This window comes from Garra rufa, chromosome 20 (assembly GCF_049309525.1).
Source record: "Garra rufa chromosome 20, GarRuf1.0, whole genome shotgun sequence".
Taxonomy (NCBI): domain Eukaryota; kingdom Metazoa; phylum Chordata; class Actinopteri; order Cypriniformes; family Cyprinidae; genus Garra; species Garra rufa.
Window position 1 is genome coordinate 17,894,550 of NC_133380.1, and position 24,749 is coordinate 17,919,298.

General features: G+C 36.4%; 3 protein-coding genes across 5 annotated transcripts; 1 reads left to right on the forward strand and 2 right to left on the reverse strand.

The window, feature by feature from the left end:
- Positions 1-494: 494 nt before the first annotated feature.
- On the reverse strand, positions 495-9,678 carry nfs1 (NFS1 cysteine desulfurase). The gene is made up of 13 exons (XM_073825346.1): positions 9,376-9,678; positions 9,107-9,183; positions 8,855-8,971; positions 8,635-8,718; positions 5,885-6,037; positions 5,520-5,613; positions 5,031-5,165; positions 4,472-4,629; positions 4,280-4,385; positions 4,118-4,199; positions 2,878-2,961; positions 2,373-2,462; positions 495-1,256 (listed from the first exon to the last, which is right to left on the reverse strand). The coding sequence occupies exons 1-13, from the start codon at positions 9,476-9,478 to the stop codon at positions 1,193-1,195; spliced, it is 1,347 nt and encodes a 448-aa protein (XP_073681447.1). The 5' UTR covers positions 9,479-9,678; the 3' UTR covers positions 495-1,192.
- A 1,469-nt stretch (positions 9,679-11,147) lies between these two features.
- Positions 11,148-14,691, forward strand: LOC141293243 (pyruvate dehydrogenase [acetyl-transferring]-phosphatase 1, mitochondrial). Its single transcript, XM_073825278.1, has 2 exons — positions 11,148-11,275; positions 11,513-14,691. Exon 2 carries the CDS (start codon positions 11,547-11,549, stop codon positions 13,008-13,010), a length of 1,464 nt encoding a protein of 487 aa, XP_073681379.1. The 5' UTR covers positions 11,148-11,275; positions 11,513-11,546; the 3' UTR covers positions 13,011-14,691.
- A 973-nt stretch (positions 14,692-15,664) lies between these two features.
- rbm39a (RNA binding motif protein 39a) lies at positions 15,665-24,547 on the reverse strand. 3 transcript variants are annotated; one of them, XM_073825277.1, is made up of 17 exons: positions 24,309-24,547; positions 23,693-23,755; positions 23,464-23,524; positions 22,339-22,388; positions 22,065-22,253; positions 21,638-21,703; positions 21,480-21,533; positions 21,281-21,398; positions 18,327-18,479; positions 18,096-18,233; positions 17,935-18,000; positions 17,620-17,824; positions 17,416-17,496; positions 17,211-17,331; positions 17,030-17,135; positions 16,449-16,527; positions 15,665-16,330 (listed from the first exon to the last, which is right to left on the reverse strand). In XM_073825277.1, the coding sequence occupies exons 3-17, from the start codon at positions 23,467-23,469 to the stop codon at positions 16,230-16,232; spliced, it is 1,533 nt and encodes a 510-aa protein (XP_073681378.1). In that variant the 5' UTR covers positions 23,470-23,524; positions 23,693-23,755; positions 24,309-24,547; the 3' UTR covers positions 15,665-16,229. The 3 variants fall into 3 exon arrangements, with proteins under 3 accessions (XP_073681378.1, XP_073681376.1, XP_073681377.1); XM_073825275.1 differs by lacking the exon at positions 23,464-23,524; XM_073825276.1 differs by having other exon boundaries at positions 23,464-23,755.
- Positions 24,548-24,749: the final 202 nt, after the last annotated feature.

The window sequence follows — 24,749 nt, forward strand, 5'->3', positions numbered from 1 at the left end:
CTGTTTTCAGCCACGAAACATAACGAAAGGTTGTAAATTGAAACAATGCACAAGGGTTAATGTATGTATATTAATTTGAAATATAAATGGTTTGTAACATCTATTTAATGCATCCTTGCTGCAAAAAAAAAAAAAAAAAAAACTTACTAAATGTTTAAACAGTACTTCCAAAGGTATAACAACAAAATAAAGAAGTTAAGTATTTTTATGTTTATTTCTGTTACCATTGAAAAAAAAAAAAGATGAAAAAGACGATATTTGTTTAACAGGCATTACTCCAGTCTGCAATGATCCATTCAGAAAGTCCTTCTGATTTGCTGCTTAAGAAACTGTTTTTTTTTTAAAGAAATTATAAACCTTTTTTAGTAAGAATACAAATGATTCTTTGATTAATAGAACATTCAAAAGAACAGTGTTTATTTGAAATAAAAAAAATATATCCTATATATCTTACTTATCATTCTATGTATATTGTAGTCAAAAGGACAAAACAATTGGTTTGGATTTTTATTGGTATGACATACATTCTGAAATAATATCATGACTTTACAGCAACAGACGCTACAGAATCTGTGAACTGCAATTATGAAAAACATGCAAGCTTGTACTAGACAATAAGCATTACATTCTTACATAAGACCTCTCTAAAGGGCAAGTGAATTTAATGACACCTATTGTCAGTCCTGTCCTGTGTGAAAACATCTAACGTTTCAAGATGGTGTTGTCTTATTTTTATGAGAAACTTTACCCATAAACTGTATGAATTAGCATCTGACTTGCCTAACACAATGCTAATTTGAATGAAGCAACTTGAATTCTGCTGGTCTCAGGACTAGGACAATAGGCAGTATGATACACTGACAAAGGACATGTTTATAGTAAGATGTCTTTTGTGATTATATCTTTAGTGAATATACTACAAAATAATGTGAAACTCTCACAAATATAAAAAAAACTGAGGTGAAAGCTGGTTTGAGAAAAAGTGATTGACAGTACACACATCTCTGTAACCCCTGCAAATCATACAAATCCACTTAGACCAGTTCAATTCTCCAAATCAAGAAATAAAATTGTGCGTGTTTTAAGGGAGAAAAAGGTCTAAGGAGTTTGGGTATGGCAGCCTAATCAAGCTGCAAAAAATGAAGTATTCACAACCACAACACAGCTTCATACTCCATGGGTTCAGAACGATTCAGTGCTGGGTCCATTTGATGCTCTTAAGGTCAATGCCCTCCTGGACCATTTCCCATAACGGACTATGAGACAAAAAAAAAAAAAACATGAACAATCCTCATTTTTTCCACAGAAAGATTTTGTTTAAAGGAATTTTAACCAGTGAATTTTCATGACTTTTCCAGTTGTTACTGGATAAGGATTTGTAGTACAAAAATGTGTAGTACGAAAATAAAACAATGCCAATATTACAAAATATAACATTAAAAAGTGTAAAATCACTTGTTTTTCTAAAGAAAGATTGTACAACAGCGACACCAGCAGGTAAAGCTACAGCGGAGTCTCTTTCACCTCCCCTGAGCTTATTGAGTTTTAACAGACCCCCTAAAGTGTGCGGTAAGTTTGGTGGGGGGTAATTGAGAACGAATGGTGGGAGTCACGTGAGAGGAGGCAATGTCTCCATCACGTTATGATTGGATATGGCTGGTTATGTTCGGCTGTGATTGGTTCATGCCATAAATCCCGCTTCTTGTGTTCACATGTGTTCTGCATTCACAAATCAGTCTGAATGAATAATATAATGGCGTTGATGGGAAGACTAATTTTAAAAAGTAAGTAAACAACTCATACACTTAAATATAACCACTTTGTTTTGTCAAAATAAGACTTGAAATGGCATTAAAACATGATCTGTGGGAGTTTTTAGTGAGTAATCAGCTTGGAGAAATGTAAAGTAAATCTCTGTGTCTGTGACCAGTATTTACCGAGCTTTGATGACTGATAATCTTAACTTAAAAATAGTTCAAATTTAACTATTAAAAAGAATGGCTGAACAAGTTTGCAAATAAAATATACTGTTTTAACTGTTACTGCCTTTGGTTATTATTTTGGAATACATTTAAAACTCTTAAAAAGACTAACTTGATGAGATTTATACTTGGCTTTAATAAACAGAATATTGATTACATTGTTTAACCAAGAAATCTGACTGGGGCATGAATTTACATTTCATAAAAAAAAAGGGCTTTGTTTATAGCCAAGCAGAACTAAAAAAGTTACACATTCACTATAGAAATTTCCAAATAATTGTTATATAATATAATAATTTATAAAACTTTTTGTCAAGGTTTTGTCAAACTTTTTTTATGTGAAAGCCCAGATCAGACATTTGATTCAAATCAAGCATGAACAGCTCTCACCTCATCTCCCTCAGCCGTTTGACATGCCGAATGCACTTCTCTACTGTATAGTCCACTTCCTCCTCTGTGGTAAATCTGCCAATTCCAAATCTGAACAGAAAATAACATTAGTCATGTGCATCAGATCCCTTCATTACAGTTTGTGAGGCCATGACTTAAACAGGAAATTTGTATACTGAAACCTTAGATCAGTGATTCCCAACCACGTTCCTGGAGGCCCCCCAACACTGCACATTTTGCATCTCTCCTTTTTCTGACACACTAATTTCAGGTCTTGGAGTCTCTACCAATGAGCTTATGATCTGAATCAGGTGTGTTTGATGAAGGTGACATGGAAAACATGCAGTGTTGGGGGGCCTCCAGGATCGTGGTGGGGAACCACTGCCTTAGATCAAATCTGAACAGTTTATGCAACACAAAAGCACAGAGAGAGAAACAAGGCATGTTGAGTATGACTTGGGGAAAAATGTAACATTTAGACTGATATTATTTCAAAACTACGAACCGAATAGATGAGTGCGCCAGATCTTCATCTGCCCCTATTGCTCTGAGGACATACGAGGGCTCCAAGGAAGCAGATGTGCAGGCGCTGCAAGAAGAACAAAGTTACTTTAGTAGCATTTATTTTTAATAGTATTTACAGTTGAGATCAGAAGTTTACTTACACTTGCAAAATCTGCAAAATGGTAATTATTTTATTAAATAGGAGAAATCATAAATGTTAATTTATGATAAATGTTATTTTTTATTTAGTACTCACCTGAATAAGATATTTCACATAAAAGACATTTACATATAGTCCACAAGAGAAAATAGTTGAATTCATAAAAATGACCCTGTTCAAAAGTACATACGCTCGATTCTTAATACTGTGTTGTTACCTGAATGATCCACAGCTGTTTTTTTTGGTTTAGTGATAGTTGTTCGTAAGTCCCTTGTTTGTCTTAAACAGTTAAACTGCCTGCTGTTTTTCAGAAAAATCCTTCAGGTGCCACAAATTCTTTTTTTTTTAGCATTTTTGTATATTTAAACCCTTTCCAACAATGACTGTATGATTTTGAGATCAATCTTTTCACACTGAGGACAACAATTACAGAAGTTTAAAACGCTCACTGGAGCTCCAGGAAAACAATGCATTTGACTTATTTTGTCTGCTGGGAACCATGGAAGTATCTTTTGTAGCCTCTGAAAGGCAGTACTAAATAAAAAATATGATATTTAGGCAAAATAAGAAAAATGTACACATCTTAATTCTGTTCAAAAGTTTACATCCCTGGCTCTTAATGCATCGTTTTTCCTTCTGAAGCATCAGTGAGCATTTCAACCTTCTGTAATAGTTGCATATGAGTCCCTCAGTTGTCCGCAGTGTGAAAAGATGGATCTCAAAATCATATTGTTATTGTTGGAAAGGGTTCAAATACACAAATGCTGAAAAACTGCAGGATTTTTCTGAAGAGCAGTGGGCAGTTTAACTGTTCAGGGCAAACAAGGGACTCGTGAACAACTATCACTAAACTATAAAAAAAAAACACATGTGGATCATTCAGGTAACAACAGTATTAAGAATCAAGAGTATGTAAACTTTTGAACGGGGGTCATTTTTATAAATTCAACTATTATTTTCTCTTGTGGACTATATGTAAACATCTTTTATCTGACTCTTTTTCGGTCAGTACTAAACTGTATATACCATTATGGTTTATATTAATATTTTGAATTAGGTCAGACATTTTTAAACTACTGACCTTCCAGATGAAAGCGCAACATCTTTTAACGCCATCAACAGGCTCTCTCCCTCAACATAGGCGAATGATAAATTAACGCATCCTGAAAGAAGAAAAGTGTTTCAGTCTTCAAACTCAAGTCAACTTGGAATCTTACGGAAGATTTAGAAAGTCGAGTCTTACCTGGGTATCTCTGATCTTGGTCTCCATTCATCACAACATCAGGAATCTCTGACATGATCTTCTGCACGAGGCGATTTGCAAGCAATGTCACATGCTTGTGATCGTACTGGAACATAAACAGGAAATGAAACCTGAATATAAGCAAGCTTAGACTAGCAGTCGCAAATTTAACTCTAACTCTGAAGTCTCTACCTCTAATTCTTGCTGGGCAATCTCACAGGCAGCTCCGAGGCCTACGACTAGAGGTGTGGGCACGGTTCCTGAACGTAGACCCCTTTCCTGTCCTCCTCCGCTTTGCAAAGGCTCAATACGAACTCTGGGTCTCCTCCTCACATACAAAGCCCCAACTCCTTATAAACACAACCACTTATTAATATATGTGACTCTGGACCACAAAACCAATCATAAGTAACACGGGTATATTTGTAGCAACAGCCAACAATTCATTGTATGGGTCAAAATTATTAATTTTTCTTTTATGCCAAAAATCATTAGGATATTAAGTAAAGATCATGTTCCATGAAGACATTTTGTAAGTTTCCTACCATAAATATATCAAAACTTACTTTTTGATAAGTAATATGCATTGCTAAGAACTTAATTTGGACAACTTTTCAAAGGAGATTTTCTCAATATTTGGATTTTTTACACCCTCAGATTCCTATCCTAACAAACCATACACCAATGGAAAGATTATTTTCAATGTCACATATGTAGGAAAATGAAACCATTGTGCATTTAAATATGCTACCTTTGGGTCCGTAGATCTTATGGCCACTGATGGACATCAGATCCACCTTCCAGTCAATAACATCTACAGGGATCTTTCCAACAGCCTGAGCAGCATCAGTGTGGAAGAACACATTTTTGGACCTACAGAGATGACCTGAAATCAAAAACATTATTGATGAACAAGCAAATGTGATTCAAAATTTTTTTAAATATATTACATGTGTGAATTTGTGTATTTTAACGTGTTTGAAAAAGCAAAAGCCTTCCAAAGACATTGAAATATATGATTAAATAATCCACTGAGTGGTAATTCAAATAAAAATTAGTGTGCTCATCAGTAGTTGATGCAATCTTGAAACACTCGAGTATTTTAAAATGTAATCTAATCTAACTACAAGTGCTTAATTTTGGGAATCTGATTACGTAATCCAGATTACATGTAATCAGTTACTACCCAGCTCTGTATTCAGGTATATGTTCAGAGAATGATGCTGAAAATAAGAGTCACCTATTTCCTTGATTGGCTGTTTGACACCAATCTCATTGTTGACAGTCATTATGGACACCAAACTGGTATCAGGACGCATTGTTTCCTCTAATTGCTGTGAAAGCAAAATATATGAAAAATGTTAAAATATTAAAATATTTTGTAGGTAAAGGTGAATTTCACATGTTCTTTTTTTCTGTGCCAATATCAAGAACCAATAGGATTCCAATCTATCTGAGCATCCATAAAACTACATTATTTCAACCAATGGAGTTAGTCTGAGGCAAAACTACCAATTTGTCAAGAGCGTTGAGTGTATTTTTGCTATTGTGATTGGTGCTGCAAGTGTCACTGAAATTGGAAGTTTCCCCTTTAAGAAAGCTTACCTTCAAATCAATCAGTCCATTATTTTGCACAGGTAAATATGTTATATCAAACCCCTCTGCTTCCAGAATTCGGCAGGAGTCCAGCACACACTTGTGTTCAGTCTGGGTGGTGATGATGTGATTTTTCTTAGCCTTATAAAACCGAGCCACACCCTTAAAAAAAGAAAAAAAAAAAAAGACAAAGACATAAAAGAACAACAAAGAGATGGTCATTTTTAAAGACTATTGGATTACACTTTATTTTAAGGTGTCCTTATTACTGTGCAATTATATATTTATGTACTGAGTAATATTAATTAACTACATCCACTTACTATTTGGTTAGGGTTAGGGTTTGGTTTAGGGTTATTTATATGTAATTATGCAGTAATTATTTATTATTATAAAAGTATGTACATGTAAAATGTGTAACAATGCAGTGCATCCTATATGGGCCATTCTACAGAATGTGTCCAAAGTCAGTAAAAAATGTCTTTAAAAAAATGTCTTTTCTCAAAAGAATGTTGTATGTATGTATGCAAATTGTATAATATCTAACGTACACATTTCTTGTAATTGTGCAATTAATTCTCATATTGTATTTTCAAAAAGTTTTGGAATATCTGTCCTCTCCCCAAATTTGCCAATATGGAAACAGTAATAATAATTTAATGGGAAGAGTTATATTGACCTATTAAGATTTTGCTTGCATCTAAATTGTAAATATATTTTTTGCTATTTTACTTTTTTTTTTTTTCAAAAGTTAAATCAATAACAAATTACATTTTTACAAATATTTTAAGTGTAATTTATGAGATTTGTTGTATTTTGAATCCAACTGTTTTTTGTAAAAGACAAAAAGTTGATTAAACTGATTTAAAGGGATTCATTAGTTTGAATATACATTGAACCAAAAACTATCATAACATCTTAGTTGATTATTCAACCAAGTTGATAACTTAGTTGATAATTCAGTATACTTTATTTTTGACAAAACATTGCATGTTTTGGTAGTGACAGCACATTTTCGGTTGTGAAAGTAAACAAATACTAAAACACTACTAAAACATACTAAAATAAAAATTTGCATAACATTTTTTGCCCTCAAATAAGGGATTTTGTGTTCTTTTTGTCACTACTGAAACAATGATGACATATTTCAGTGTTGTTTCAGTAGTGACAATTTTAGAGAATTTTGAACCTAGCTCAAAGATGCTAATCAGCACATGGTCAGCTAGCACAGTTCTGAACAGTGGCACAGATATAAAAAAATAAATGTTATGGAATAACACCCCAAAAAAGTGTGCTTAATTGCAGAGAAAAAAATGTTTAGTAGTGACATTCCTTAAAAAAAAAAAAAAAACACTTTTCAGATTTTTCAGGCTTTTGAACACATTCACCTCAAAATGATGTGGCCTATCTACTCACAACTTGTGAGACAGACAGAAATATTTCCTGATCATAAATGTGGGGGTGTAGTTAAAATCAGTCTCAGCCAATGGACTAAAACATACACTTTTTTTTTTAGCAGTGACATGAAAAATGTTGGACAGATTTGTTTTAAATATAGTTTCATCATTTACTAAGAAAATATCAAATAAATATATTTTGAACTTTTTAAAAGAATCAAAAAGATACTTTTAAGAAGAAACAATACAAAATTAAAGCTGCAAGCAGCGATGAACGGGCCCTCGCACCCGGGCTCACCGCCGACCGGTGAAAAATGACAAAATGACACACTTCCTGCTGCCAGTTGGTGGCGCTATAACTTTGACTCATAATAGTCACGTTTATGTAATCGGCATCATACAACAAAAAAACTGGTGAAGTTTCATCAGAATCAGGCAATGTGTGCAACAGTTATTACACACTTCCTGTTTCTCATTTCTCGCCATGACTTTGTCGCCTTGCCACGGCCAAACCGTTCGAGATATCAAAAATCCCCTCGCAATTTAGCATCCCCAATGTCTTGAGATCATGCTGACCGAGTTTGATGACAATCCTATGGAAATCCTGGGAGGAGTATATCAAATTCCAGAGCATGCACTTTTTAAACAGCCCTAAATATCTCACTTCCTGTTGGGTGGAGCCTATGACATAGAGTACATAAGTTGTTTGGCTCAGTGAGATCTATATGTGTACCGAGTTTCATATGAGTACGTGTAAGTATGTGTGCGCAGTACATCAAGTTTTCAAACTGTGTTCCAGGGGGCGCTGTAGAGGCCCTGAACCATGCCCGGGTCCCAGCCTCTGTGGCATCCGGACGATGGCAGATTCCAACGTGTGTGCAAATTTTCAAGAGTTTTTGAGTATGTTAAGTCCCCCAGCCCGGAAGGTGGAGGGGGGGAGAAAAAAAAAAAAAAAAAGAGATTCCTTAGAAGAACAATAGGGCCTTCACCCTTTTGGGCTCGGGCCCTAAATATTACAATATCATTTTCATAAGTTCAAATTTAGGGGTTAGGGTTCGGGACAGCCACTTCCCAACTGAAAGTACCCAATAAATGATGATTTTATATATATATATTGAGCTTACTGACTATTTAATTATTATTGTGTTTTTCAATAGATAATAAGATGATCTTAGTAAACATGTAAAATTTGAATACTTAACTGTTTTAAATGTGTTTTTTGGTTACGGGACAGCAGTTTACACCGATTCTGTAGAATGTCTATAAACAATACCCAATAGTTTATTTTAAAATATGCCTAGTCATTTGTGTCCAAGCGTCCCAGTTTCTCCTAATCTTGCCTCACAGTAATGACATACTTACTTTGATTGACATATTGTTGGACTCAGTCGCACCGCTGGTGAACACAATCTCCCTTGGGTCGGCACCAATAAGATCTGCTACTTGCTGAAGAGGAAATAAACATTTGTGTCACAATAAACAGTGCATTTTTTGGCTTAACCAAAATATTATGCTTCAATGCTCATAAATACAGCTATCTAAATCCAGTTTTTGCTTCTCTTATAAAAACATACAGACTTACTTTTCTCGCTTTTTCCATTGCGCTTTCACTTTCCCATCCATAAGCGTGAGTCCTGGAATGTGGGTTCCCGTAGTAATTGACTTGATAGGGCAGCATGGCATCCAAAACCCTTGGGTCCTGGAACATTGTTCAATGAAAACAACGACATGTAAACATTCCAGAAATATTCCCATGCACTAGACCGACGAGTCTGATTAGTTAACTTATTTAGATGGCAGGAGTATAATTTGGATGACAACAGCAGATGGGTACCATGGGTGTGGTGGCCTGAAAGTCCATATACAGGGGTCTCAGTTCATCCTTTTCTAGTTCTCGACTTTTGATCAACTCTGTGAAGGAAGACAGACATGTTCATTAACATTAAAAGTTATTGTGACTGGAATAAATACAGCCATTTTAGAAAAGCAAACATGCCAGCTTGCTAATATCTCATTAGCACAGCCTTCTAGAGTACACAAGCCTAATTCAACTGCGTCACTGAAGGTCCCTAGACTAGAGAATTTGATTTACTAATACTGTACCTTTCTGCACAGTGTTTACAGCGCTTTGAGCGAAGCTCAGTCGAGGGCTAGAGATCCCACACATGGAGCCTAGAAGTTTTCTCGATAAAGTCCTGTTCATCATGTTTATGCACTGTTGTTCTCAACAAAAACAATGACAGAAATAACAAAAAATAGCTTTTTATAAAGCCTTCGTCAACCAACAACTCCGTCAGATAGATAAACGTATTATTCCGGCAACTTCAGAGGCAACAACATGCTCACTATCTTCATAGAACAGTGTGTCATAAGCTCTCAAAACACTTGGCAATGCTGCTTACACAAGACGCAATACGGCTGGGGCGGGACGACTGTTAATTCTAATAATTCTAATTGGTTGCCTGAGTCTCTTATGGGCGGGCTTTTGTGACGTTCACGAAGTTTATTGGTTGAAACCTAAACCTTCCCTGTTTATTTTACCGGAAATTGTGGATATGAACCAATACAATGCTGCTCTAACAGGTTCGTTCTTCTGTCCTTGGAAAATAAATATCCAGTCCATTTGGAGAATATCAACAGCGTTTAATGAACGACATGTTTACCTTTTAGTCTTTCGTTGATATATGTTCCCACAAGTAATGTTAGCGATGGGAAATCCAAATCATTTCCGCGAATCGATTCTTTTGAACAGTTCGTTTCAAAGAACCGATTCGGCGGATGCATGTGTCATTACGTAATTACGTCATCAACGTTCTAATAAAATCATACGAAGCGACATTGTTACCATAGACCTCCTATTATAACTTTCTGGGTCTGGAATAGCTGTGCTGATGATTTGATATGCATAAAAAAATTGGAAATTGTCTCATAAATATTTAATCACAAATAAAGGAAAATAAATTTCAAACTTATTTATAAATATTACCCCAGTAACTATCTTGTAAACAGACTTAACTGTGATATTGATATACTATGTTTTGTGGGTTTTTTTTTTTTTTTTTTAAAAGGAAACGTTTTTTAATTCATTTGTTTTGAAGTTGATCTTATTCAACTAATTTTGGTCAGATTCCTGCTCATTTGTTAGAGATCATATCATGCCGAGCTTTCAACTTTGGTTTGAAAATATTTTTTCACTTACGACATGTCATTCCATAATATTATTTGATGAATTTGTTACTTTTGCTGGCAAAGTTCAGTATACATAAACGCCAGCAATTATTTCTGAAATCAAAAGTTAAGCAACACCTAACCATTACCAACCAATCTATTCAAAATCTGATAAACAAGAAAGCTGTTATAAATATTTGTAAACATTTCCTTTTTTATTTCTTTGTAATTTTGTATCTTTTTTTCTTGTCTTTACTCCCTGGCTAATGTAAATTGTCAATTCAATTAAATTGAAAATTATATATATATATAAAAGAAGAAGCTACATGGTTACGATAAAAAAAAATCATAATTATAACAAGGAGAAATTGTGACATTAAAAACACATAATCATTGCATAAAATTCGAACTTAGCCTATGCCAAAAATATGGGATGAAAAGTCACAAATTTTAACAACAACAACAACAACAACAACAACAACAAAAAATACATAATATTTCATTTTCAATTTATGTCGTAATGATACAGTTTTGTCATAATCCAGACTTTTAATGTAATATTTACAACCTTTGTGTTTTTTAGGGTTCGGCTTCAAAACGTTTTACTTTCCTGCTACTCAAATTAATTTTCACTCTGCCACGAGCGAGGAAAAGACTGCGCAAGATAGGCGCGCTCCCGCGCAGTTAAGAATGTTAACAGAATGGACTCTGTACTTTCCCATTCCTTGAAGATAGCTCTAAAACAACGTGTGAAAATGAGGAAGCAGATCTGTGAAATATAAAACGTCTGGAACGGTGCGTTTAGAATATTCAGATCGGCTCTGACAGCTTTAAGGTATACAATCATATCTATATATTTGTATTTACTGTAAATGAATCATTTGGTGTCTTGATAGCCTTTGGTAACTGCTACACTTGCATGAGTCATTTTGTTATTGCTACTATACAGTATGGCAAAACTGTATATACTAACTTAAATGTTAAATGTATATGTATACTTTATTAGCACAAAACATCTTGATTGCTTACATTGGTTTGATTGGTTTTTACTCATTTAACAAAACATTTACAGGTTCAGAATCCATCCATTACTCCTCCTGGCATAAATGTCTCCTTCAATTCACCATTTTAGACATCACTGGTCATTACAGAGATGGAAAGAAATCTGTACACCAGCCTGCACAAATCCACCAATGACTCTAAACCACAGAAGAAATTATGATGCCAAACAGATGTCACTTCCACAAATAAATCATGTTTTGAAGGCTAATGAATATAGTTTAAAACCAAATGTTTTTAACGGGTCAATAAAAGGGTTTGACAGTAATATCCTGCCATCAAACTCTCCAAGCGAAGACCGACGGAGTGCTGCAACGTGTCTGCAGGGCCGTGGGATGCTGTTCGGGGTGTTCGATGGCCATGCAGGATCGGCTTGCGCACAAGCAGTTAGCGAACGCCTCTTTTACTACATAGCCGTGTCTCTTCTTCCACTGAAGACTTTAAATGAGATAGAGGAGGCTGTGGAGAGTGAACGGCCTGTGCTTCCGGTTCTACAATGGCACAAGCATCCCAACGACTATGTTAGCACCGATGCTGGCAAACTGTACTTCAACAGCCTGAGGACATACTGGCAGGAGAGGATAGATCTAAACGAGGATGATGACAACCGGATTGATATACAAACAGCTTTAAGAAATGCTTTCAAAAGATTGGATAATGATATTTCCTTAGAAGCCCAGGTGGACTTTGGAGTTCCTTTTTCTCATTTCACACCTCTGAGAGTGGCTCTGTCTGGATGCACAGCTTGTGTGGCTCACGTGGACCGAGAAGATCTTTACGTGGCCAATCTGGGTGACAGCAGAGCTGTTCTTGGTGTCCAAGGGGATGATGGGAGGTGGTCAGCTCTCACTCTTACCAATGATCACAATGCCCACAATCCAGATGAAATGCAAAGGGTTCTTTCACAGCATCCTGCTTCTGAGCGGAAGACAGTGGTGAAACATGACAGGTTACTAGGCCTGTTGATTCCTTTCAGGGCTTTTGGAGACATGAAGTTCAAGTGGAGCGGTGAGCTTTTGAATCGCATCTACGAGGCACGTCCAGAGCTGCTCATCGGGAATGAAAATGCAAAAATGCTGCTACCGAACTATCACACACCACCTTACCTCATAGCAGATCCAGAAATTACCTATCACAAATTGCGACCACAGGACAAGTTCTTGATTCTAGCTACTGATGGACTCTGGGATCTGATGCACAGGCAGACTGTTGTGCAGGTCTTAGGAGAACATCTGTCTGACATCCAGTGGAAGAAGCCAGTTTCTGGACTGGGGTTTACAGTGGGACAGATGCGCAGACTGCTGAAGGAAAGGAAGAGTAGAGCTCTTTCTGCTCTGGAGGATGAGAACAGTGCTACTCATCTGATCCGTCACGCTCTGGGGAGCGATGGTTCTGGCTCTATTGAACCCAAGCGCATTGCCAAAATGCTTAGTCTGCCACAGGATTTGGCAAGGATGTACAGAGATGACATAACAATTATAGTCATTCACTTCAGTAGTTCATCTAATTAAAGCATGAGCATAATATACATTTTGTACACAGTAACAATTACTAGACTATTTTTATACTGTCTAATTTATTCTTACAGTGCCTTGCGAAAGTATTCATTTTTTTTCCACATTTTTTGTTTGTTTGCTGCCTTATGTTAGATGAACTGCTTTAAATTACTTTTTCCCACATTAATCTACACTCCATACATCATAGTGGCAAAGCAAAAACAGGATAACATCTTTGCAAATGTATAAAAAATAAAAAACTTAAAGATTCCATTGCATAAGTATTCATACCCTCATCTGGGACAGTTGAGATTCAATTGAATGGGTATGATTCGGAAAGTCACACACATCTTAAAAGGTCTAACAGCTGAAAATGCTTATCACAGCAAAAAACTGCCTGTAGAGCTCAAAGATAGGACTGCATCAAGCCACACATCTGGGGAAGAGTTCAGAAAAAAATCTGCTGCATTAAAGGTTCACAGAAGTGAACTCTCCATTACCCTTGATGGAAGAATTTTGAAACAACCATGACTCTTCCAAGAGCTGGGCTCCTGGCCAAACTGAGCAATTGATGGAGAAGGGCCTTGGTTAGAGTGGTGACCAAGAAACTGATGGCCATTCTATATGCAGATGGTAGAAACCTACACAAGGACAAACATCACTGCAACACTCCACCGATCTGGGCTTTATGGTGGTGTGGCAAGACTCAATCCTCTCCTCAGTGAAGAAACACATTTAGAATGAGCAAAAAAAAAAAGCATCTAAAGCAGGGGTCCCCAAACTAAGGCCCGGGGGCCGAATGCGGCCAGCCCCCACATTTGGACCGGCCCCTCTGAACAATGCCAGAGATATATTTTGAAAATGTAATTTTAAATATGTTTTACTTATATCATGTCGGTATTTGATAATAAAGGTTGGCTTTCAATCTAAAATTTCCCTTAGTTATTAACATAGCCTAATTATTTGTTAAATTCACCAACAGAATGGTACATTGCCATAATGTGTCATCGCGATCGTTCCTTGACACGTCTGTGTGTGGTGGCTCTTGATGCCTTGACCCCTGCCTCAGTCCATTGCTTATGAAGTTCACAAATTCTTGAATTGATTTTGCTTGACAAGCCTCTCAAGGCTGCGGTTCTCTCGGTTGGTTGTGCATCTTTTTCTTCCACACTTTTTTCTTCAACTCAACTTTTTGTTAACATGCTTGGATACAGAACTCTGTGAACAGCAGCTTCTTTGGCAATCAATGTTTGTGGCTTATCCTCCTTGTGAATGGTGTCAATGATTGTCTTCTGGACAACTGTCAGATCAGCAGTCTTCCCCATGATTGTGTAGCATAGTGAACCAGACTGAGAGACCATTTTGACGGCTCAGTAAACCTTTGCAGTTGTTTTGAGTTGATTGGCATGTCACCATATTCTAATTTGTTGAGATAGTGAATTGGTGGGGTTTTGTTAAATGTGAGCCAAATCATCACAATTAAAAGAACTAAAGACTTAAACTACTTCACTGTGTGTGCATTAAATTTATTCAATAGACAAGTTTTACAATTTGAGTTGAATTACTGAAATAAATGAACTTTTCCATGGCATTCTAATTTACTGAGAAGCACCTGTATATCTTTTGAAAAGAAATGATCATTTGTCTGGTGCATAAAAAAATAATAAACTATTCTAGCATTAAAAGGTAAAATAAATACAGGTAAAATCATAATAAAATAATAATAATAATAATAATAATAATAGTCAGTCCAGCCCATGGAATTTTCTTTTATAAACCGACCCGGCCCCCCATTAAAGAAAAGAAAATTATGTGGCCTGCTCAGAAAAAAGTTTGGGGACCCCTGATCTAAAGGAACCTCAGACTGTAAGAAACAAGATTTTCTGGTCTGATGAACCTCAATTCCAAGCATTATGTTTGAAGGAAACCAGGCATTGCTGATCACCTGCATATTATCATCTCAACAGTAAAATGTGGTGCTAGCAGCCTCATGCTGTGGGGCTGTTTTTCAGCGGCAAGGACAGATGGACTCGTCAGAGTAGAAGAAAAGCTCAGTGCACCAAAATATGAGACCCTAAGCACACAGCTAAAGCGGCTTATAGACAACTCTGTGCATGTCCTCGAGTGGACCAGCCAGAATCTGGGCTTGAACCCAATCAAACATTTCTGGAGAAAGCTGAAAATGTCTGCCAGACCCCATCTAAGCTGACAGAGCTTGAGGGGTGAGGCGAAGAATGGCAGATAATTGCCAAATGTTGATGCGCAAATCTTGTTGCATCATACCCATAAAGACAAGAGTCTGTAAAGGTGCTTCAGCCAAGTACTGAGTTAAGGGTATGAATACTTATGCAATGTTTATTTTAAATAAAGTTGTGACCATTCTGTTTTTGCTTAGTCATTGTGGTGCATGGACTGTAGATTGATGTGGGAGGGGGAGTAATTTAAAACAGTTTACCATTAAATGTGAAAAAAGGGGGTAAGAATACTTTTGCAAGGCACTGTGTAGATATGGTAGCTTTTCTGATCTATTGTAAAGTTAATTTAAAGGGGTCATGAAATCAAAATGTTTATATCTACACATTTAGGAGACTATAATAAAATAAGGATAGAAATGTCTTCGGCTGTTCTTAAATAGGAATTTGCATTGTTTATATGAAACAAAGACCACATTTTTCAGTTATCTTGGCTTTATTTGAAATGAACGTTCATCAAGGACTTTACAAAAATCAAATCTTGATTAGAAAAAAAGATGTTTCTAAACCTTATGGTCTCTAAATGAACAAAAGATATTTGTCAGCCATTTAGTTCCCACAGCTCATAGAGCCAAAAAGTTGAATATGTTCATGTCTGATCAAAATTGCAGTTCAAATCCAAGCGTTATTTATACTGTGTATCTGTCAATATTGTACACTTCCTCAAGTGAGAAACATGCCAATCAGATCTATCACAAAGACAATATGTTGAAGGAAAAATAATATGTACGAACAATAAAAGGTCAAGAAGCAAAATTCAATAAGTAGGCTGTACATAGGAAACTTCTTTTAAACCACAGAACTTCTCTCAATGTCCAAGACCTGTAAGGACACTATACAAGTGAATCTTTTAACCTTACTGGTTTTGTAACCAAATTAAAAGAAAACAAAACAACTGTGCCACAGCTTGCAGAACTGTTATTATTGTCCAAAAGTTAAAAAGAGCAAGGCTGAAAAAGTTGAGTCATCCAGGGGTGATTGATCACCGGCGACTGGGCATAAGAAGCTGTGTTGCCTGCACTGACTCTGGGAAAAGGTTGTGGTATGTAGGAAGAGGGACATAAGCTGCTGTGATCATTTTACCTGGAATACAAAATTAAAATGTGAGATACAACAATTTAGGTTTTAGACAGAATGCATAATACCTATCACTTTTGAATTAGACAATGCTCAACTCGAGATGTACAGAATTTGGAATTACCTCCAAACCAACGTCCATGTAATGCACTGACAGCAGCCATAGCAGCAGGAATGCTGGGACACTTCACATAGACATTACCCTGTAAAGTAAGACAAAACAGTAAATTTCAAATCCATTACTATGTGATTATGGACCACAAAACTAGTCATAAGGGTCCATTTTTTTACATTGAGATTGATACATCTGAAATCTGACTAAATAAGATTTCCATTGATGTATGGTTTGTCAGAATATTTGGCCGAGATACGACGAGTATTTGAAAATCTGGAATATGAGGGTGTTAAAGATACTGAGAAAAATAGATAAGGTTTTCCAAATGAAGTTCTTAATGCATATTACTAATCAAAAATTAAGTTTTGATTTATATATACAGAAGGAAATTTACAAAATATCTTCATGGAACATGATTTTTTACTTAATATCGTAATGATTTTTGGCATAAAAGAAAAACAGATAATTTTAACCCATACTATGTATTTTTGGCTATTGCTACAATTATATCCATTTTGTGGTCCAAAGTCACATACAAGCTTAACATTTTGTATAGTAATTAATGATAACATTTAAAGAAAGGAACATACTTCAGCTGATTTCTTGTCCACATATATGTGTATGACTCCACCGTGTTTGTTGCACTCTTCAATAACATCATCCTGAATCTCAATTTCCCAACCAGGATCATTTTCTCTGCAAGAAAGCAATGCAGTTCAGGCAAAATGCAAAACTTTCTCTATACACCTGCAATTTTCTCCTGCTACTTACGAGTTTGGATTGAACATGTTAGACAGCTGGAAACAGTGCGTTGCAATTGGTTGTGATGGTAGATTCAAAGCCTGGTTTGTGGGCACATTGATGTTAAAACTCAATCCAGGGTTCATGGCAGCTGAAAGAAAAGAGATGGATGTTAATTGCAAACCCTATAGACCTTATAGGCACATCTACCAAACCCAAAAATCTAGGAACTGACCAGTAGCTGCAGCCATAGCTACCATGGAGCCACTCATCTGAAGGGCCTGTTGAGCAGCAGGTGGGATTTGCAGACCAGTACCTTGTAGAGAAGGAGAAAATAAATAAAGTACGCACACACTGTAGCCCCTCCTATAAAATACCACAAGACATTATTCACTTTATACCGGTATGAAAACTAATAAAACAAAGACTGCATTCTTACCCTCGGCCAGTCTGGCCATGAGTTGAAGTCTACCAGTAGTTCCCAAATCAATGCCAGTTCTTTCCAGCTCATCATTATCTAGGAAGGAGCTGGCAGTGGAGGCATCAGTGCGCTCCGTCACATGTCCCACTTTCATTGGTCTGCCAGCCAACTCAAAGCCATTAAGCTGTTCCAGAGCCTTCTTAGCACATTCAGCATCAGAAAACTGCGGGGAAAGACAAAAGTGACCTCTTTAGATGGTGAATAACTTCTTCTGGAGCTTGACATTAACTACATGTCTAGTAATTATAGAAATTGCGCATCAAAATAACTTACTGTGATAAAGCCATATCCTTTTGATCGGCCTGTTTCACTGTCCATCATCAGTTGAATGCTATCAATCTGTATTATAAAGTAAACATCAATATGAATAAAAACAGTGTCATAACATAACGTTAAAAAAATAAATAAATAAATAAATAAATGGCAGTATTTACCCTTCCAAAAGGTTCAAAGATGCCTCGGAGCATGTCTTCTGTGATGTTGAAATGCAACGAGCCAACATACAGTCTCATAGGTCCAGAACTGCCCTTCTGTAGGTTGTTGGCCAACGCAGCTGCTCTGTTCTTCTCAGCCTGACAATCAAACACACAATTTGCAATTAGATGATGATAACATCTGCAATCAAAGATTGTGCAAATGTTTCCACATTCGAGTGACCAAGTTACCTGTGAAGCCTGTACAATGATTGGTACTCCGAGAAGTCTTTGACCAGACAGGCCAATTGCCAAAGGTACAGAAGTGGAATCCACAAACTCAATGTATGCAATTCCTTTGGATCTTCTGGAGTTTCTATCAGAGATGATTCTCACATCTCGCACCTTTCAAAAAGAACAATAAGAATTAGACAGGCTTACAACACATTTTCCAGAGTCAAATTTCCAAACCTCTCAGTAGATTGTCCAAATTTAACAAATTTATACAGCATTATTTTCAGCTTTATATTTGATATAATAGTCATCTGTAAATATTTAAAATTCTTTGTTTTGTTTTTTTCTCCATTGTTTTTCTGACAACATACTGAGCCCTTTTGCATGCACACAACAAACTGTTTTGTGCCCTCAAACTATTCATATGTGCATGGGAATTTTTTCCATGCTTACCCATTACAATTTCTAGTTTTATATTAGTGATCGACCGATATAGATTTTTTATTACTGATACGGATACCAATTATTTGCATGTTTATGTGCCCGATAACCGATATATTCATAACCGATATTTATTTACTATTATACTTCTGTTTTTGACTAAATGATTACAACACCACTGAACTGAACAACAATTTCTTTATAACAATCACTCCCTCCTTGCATAGTTGAGTGATGTATCTTTAGGTGAGTCCACAGGTTGGAGGTATTTTTTGTTGTTTTAGATTTTGACCCCATGCTCACATTCATTTGGCATTCTTTGCAAACTCAGCCCTGGCAATGACTGAGTGAAGTAAGTCCATATTTCACTTTGCTGTCTATTTTTTATTTTGGTCATCTTAAAAAAAAAAAAGTTGAATGTTAGCAGTCTTTCATGTTAAATTTAATATTCATATTACAACAATAAAAATATTTTATGAAAAGCATGAGAAGCAACACTAACATTACCAATAGCTGTTATGTTAAATAAAGTTTACTAAATATAGCAAAATTATGTCTTTATTGTGACAGGATTTGACTGATTATTTTGCGTGACTCCAAGTTCGTCTTTATTTCTTAGAGACAATCTGCATAAACTACATATCAGTCATTTATGTAACATCTAATTTGTGCATTAATAGCTGTTATGTTAAATAAAGTTTACTAAATATAGCAAAGCAAGTAAGTATACTTTACCTGTGCACGCAGTTGTTGTTTCCCCTCAGACGCCGTGCTGTAATGGCGATCATGCGCATAATTCTCAAAACACCCACAAGATGGCGGCGTTTATCGGTGAACCCGATATTACAAAACAGATAACCAATTATGGTAAAATGCTTAAATATTAGGAAAAATATCGGCAAATCGATATATCGGTCGATCTCTATTTTATATAACCCATTTCCTTGTTGAATCACTGCCATCCTACTATAAAGAACAAGCATGGATGCACACATATAATAGTAATCTACTTGCTAAAATTTGGCTTTCCAAATGGTAGTACTTCTAATATAAAGGCCTAATGTCCAATTTAGCACATCCTCTGCAGCAGCAAAAAAACAAACAAACCAAAAAAAAATAACACTTTGTGCATTGTCCTCCTTGTCAATTTTAAGGGTCTATATTACAGGGTTCGTACAGATAGTCTAAAATGTAACTCCAGGACTTAAGCACTACTTTTTTGATCTTCAATCATGTTACAAGCAATGTCGAAATTCAAATATTCAGATACATTGTCTTTCAATAATTTAAGCACTTTTTAAGTACCTCTCTGGGAAAATTGCTCATTTTCAAGGGTTTTCCAGGCCTTAAATTTCAAAAAGTCAAATTCAAGCACTGATATATAAAAAAAGCCAGTTTTGTCCAAAAAAAAAAAAAAAAAAAAAAAAAATCTAAGTTTGGCTTAGTTAGGACAGTATGACATATTTCAAGGCCTAAAGTCTCTTTAACGCATACTTAAAATGAACTGATGGCTCAATGCTCAGTATGCATTCTCCTATATGCTTAATAGTTTCTCATGCACACACAAAAGTCTGTGTATATATACATTACTGGTCAAAAGTTCGGAAGAAAGTCTCTTATGTTCATCAGAGCTGCATTTATTTAATTAAAAATATAGAAAAAAAAACTGTAATATTGCAAAATGTTATTACAATATAAAATAATGGTTTCTATTGTAATATACTTTAAAATTTAATTTATTCCTGTGATGCAAAGCTGAATTTTCATCAGCCATTACTTCAGTCTTAAGCGTCACATGATCCTTCAGAAATCATTCTAATATACTGATTTATTATTAGAATGATCTATATTGGATTATATATTGCAACAGTTGCCCTGCAAAGCATTTATTTAGAAATTGTGATATTTTTTCAGGATTCTTTGATGAATAAAAAGCTCAAAAGAACACCATTTATTCAAAATATAAATATTTTCTAACAATGTAAGTATTTGCTATCACTTTATCAATTTAACACACCCTTGGTGAATAAAAGTATTAATTTCTTTCAAAAAAAAAAAAAAGAAGAAAAACTTACTGACCCCCAAACTTTTGACCGGTAGTGTGTGTGTATATATATATATATATATATTTTTTTTTTTTTTTTGCAAAGGTCCTTTAGGCTACATTATACGGTGCTAAGAATATCGAGAAGAAGAGATGCAAAACATTTTGAATGATAAAAAAAGTACACCTTTAGTGATGTTTGACAATCACTAAAGAATCACTAAACAGCTGCCATAAAAACAGTTCTTGTATGATTTATTTTTACTAAATTCTTCATTTACCATTAAATTAAAAATTTATAAATAGGAGCAAAAGTCTGGAAACGCAAATATTTTCCCATACACTGCTTTCGATTTTCCATACTTTTCCAGATCTGGAAGTTACTCGAATCAAATTCCATACTTTTCCAAACCGTGTAGGAGCCTTAATTAGAGGTATCTTTTCAAATCCAAAGTAGAATAGACATTTTTCTAAATAAAACACTGACTTTTCCCACTGCAGAAAAGAATTCCTCCAGGTCTCGAGGTCGGATTCTGGCTGCCAGCTGCATGCAGAACACTGTGCGTGCATCCCTTTCTTCGGGGGTGAGATTATCAATGGGCTGTCTGTTCGCAAAAGACAAACAAACAATGAATTGCTATAATGAGTTGGGGGAAATGTGATCACAACAACTGAACTAGACTTACCTTATAGGGCTTTTGTCTTTCTTGAAAGGACTGCGGCTTCTAGACCTTCTGCGGCTGAGAGAGAATTTCTGTGAGTACTTTTGGAAAGACTTTCCACATGCGAGTCATACACAGAACAAGCAACCACCAACACACAACAAAAATAGTATCATAGAAACCTTAGTTTGATGGCAGGTGGTGGGCCAGTCTTCCCCCTGGGACCACCGTTAAATTTCAGGCCAGAACTGTGATTTAAAAAGAAGGTTTTCAAGGTTTTTAATCTCAGAAGCTACGACTACTCACTCTACTGCTAATCCTAAAGATATACGACAAGCTACAATGGGGTAAGCTTCAAGGGTAAATGTTGTACACATTACAACAAATTCCTTGTTTTGGGGGAAACTACTCATCTTCTCTGCTGATTCACAACAGACATGTAAATTGGCACAGCGGCTAAACTCCTCTGTATACTTAGTATACTCTGGAAGACATTTTCACACTCATCAGGAGCACTGAGGGAACATTTTAGGTTAGAAAAAAGAGTGCCGTGTCACCGAACTGGATGCTTGACATGATTAAAACCGAAATCAAAAGATGTCTACGTACAATGGAGCTTTGTAGCGACCACCACGCTCCCTGCTCCTGGAACGACTGCGCCGTCTATCCCTGCTGCGGCTGCGCTTTCGATCTTTGCTGCGGCTCCTCCTGCGGTCATGACTCTTCTTGCGATCACGACTCCTGCTTCTCTTCTTGTCCCGGCTGCGGCTTCTGCTGCGACTTTTGCTCTTCTTTTTCCTTGCAATTAACAATAAAGTCAAGTTTAGTAAGTAAAACATTAAGGAAGAGGCATAAAATTACCAAAAAAAGTTCTAAAACCTACTTCTTGCTCCGCTCCTCGTGGCCATTGGTACTTAAGGACTTGTTGTCATCCTAAGCAGGGTCGATAGAAGACAGCATGAGGAGGACGGCGAAACATTTCAAGTCGTAAGGATAAAGAAGGGATGGGAACAAAAGAGAATATGATATGATCATTAAATAGGAGTTCATTACAGGATTTGAGTGGGAGGATGACAAATACAAGGGGGTCCTTTAGTAAGAAACCAACCACATGGCTGCCAATGTCGTCCTTCCTTACTAGTGCTTGCATTACTTGTGAAAGAAGGCCAAAAATTCAAGTGCTAGTGCTATGCTGGGTATGTAAAACAGCATTTCATTCATCAAGCAGCCCAACAGGTTCAGTACCAAGGCTATCTGAGCCTAAGACCCAAAGTGGCAACGCTAGCAGCCAGCCACTAAACGAGCTCCAGTGGTGGATGCCATTCCAGTGATCTTCACCCCATTTGCCTTCGTGGATTGAAAGAGCTCGATGCCACCTCAGTCACACATCTCGCCCTGAAGCAAACAGGGATTCACACGGCTTAGTAATAGCGACTCCCACAGACCATCTAAAGTTGAGTTGTTCTTTTGTTGTTGTTGTTAAGAGGCTAGATTGTTTACATGATAAATGCATCTTATGGTGAACTTTATGACATTATATGGTGAGCCCCATCATTTCCAGTTTGTAAAAGCGCAGAATAACCATTTAAGTACTTTTAAAGGTCAGCAGCATGCATAATTACTTTTGCTTCACCAAAACAGATGACATTTACAGTATATTCATTTCAGTTTAGTTTCAAAGTGATGAAAATAAGGAGACTCTGTGGTTTTGTGTATGTCAACTCCAGGATTTCTGCACTGATGACATATTTTAAGTGGTTACCCGCCATATATTTGCACTGTTAAACATGCAATGTAGTCTAAGCCATTTTGAAAATAAACTTCCTTATTATAAAAAAATTAAGCTAAGAATACCATGCATATAATAACATGAATACAGTCTCCACAGAGTTCATACCAGTTTTTATGTGCATCCACTGCATTTATTCTGGCGGTACCTATGTATTATTTTGCCTATGTATTTCAACCAAGGGTACCACAGTACATCAATATATTGGGCAATTACTACCTTCATTTTTTTGACAGTTCACACTGGAATTCATGGGAGTAGAGGTGAGATATAGGCAAGTCTACAAAAAGAGATAGATGGGCAATTTATTCATTGAAACCACTATGACAGAAACATTCAAGTTATTGATCTGACAATACAGACTTAGAGAAAACACGACTGGTTAGCAGTTTCAAATGAAAGCTATATAGATTCCTGACCGAGTTTATTTACCTGCACCAACACCCACCTTTTTATATGGAGCCTCGAGCATTGCTTCAATGTCCAAATCATCGGCCATGTTGTTGTTGTTCTGCAATAGAGGAAAACGCTGTTTTAGTGTTAAACGTACGCATAGAAACCTGATTCTAAATTACAACACGTATTTTTCTCTGCACTGTTTCCCAAGATAGCAGTTTAACTCCGGACCTTACATTGCTGACATGCGTGACTGGACGGGGTCATGAAACGCACGTTTAAGCACGTTAGCTTCCTGGCTAATGTTAACTGTTTTTCTCGCACACAATCGTCAACCTATCGTGTTATTTATCGTATTAAACACCTTTAGACAACATATGAACATATAACTGAGTCATATATAGGTCTAGATATTATATCTCCACATCTTCCGTATTATCATTGCAGAATCTTAAAGCTTGCTTTGTTAGCGAATTAGCTAACTGGCTAAAGTCGCTTCGTCTTTACAAACAAACCGAAACACCCACCTCAAATGTCGTAAATACAATAACTAAAAACATTTAATCTCAATGTGATAGTCGTATAACACATAATAAACTGATACGAGTCAGATTGATCTTAAAAACAAATACCAACAGTAACGTTAGCCGTTAGCATTTCCGTCTTACCTCAGACACTGCGGCCTACAAAGCTTCACAATCCCGACTCCACAAACGAGCGGTAAAACCCGGATCTGCTGTCCACTTCTGCTACCCCTGCAACCCCAGTCGATTAATTCGAATCCGCACAAACCTAAAAAAACACAATTGTGTTAAACTTGGTAGTTTCAACTAATACGTGTCACAAGGCGCGTGTTGCGGTTATAAACGACAAGCTGACTGGCGGCAAACAGCTACTGCGCGTGCACGTCTCGTTCTTGTTGCATAAGAGAAAACGCTCATGAATGTCCACCAGAGGGAACTCGCGTTACACACACTGACAACAAAAGTGTGAACGGCGAAGACACAAACAATTAACACACTCTGACACTTTCTTTGTTATTTTAATCCTGTGGCTTTTCTCATTTAGTAGTCACACTGGTGTTATTCGCGATCAAAACAGACCGGTGA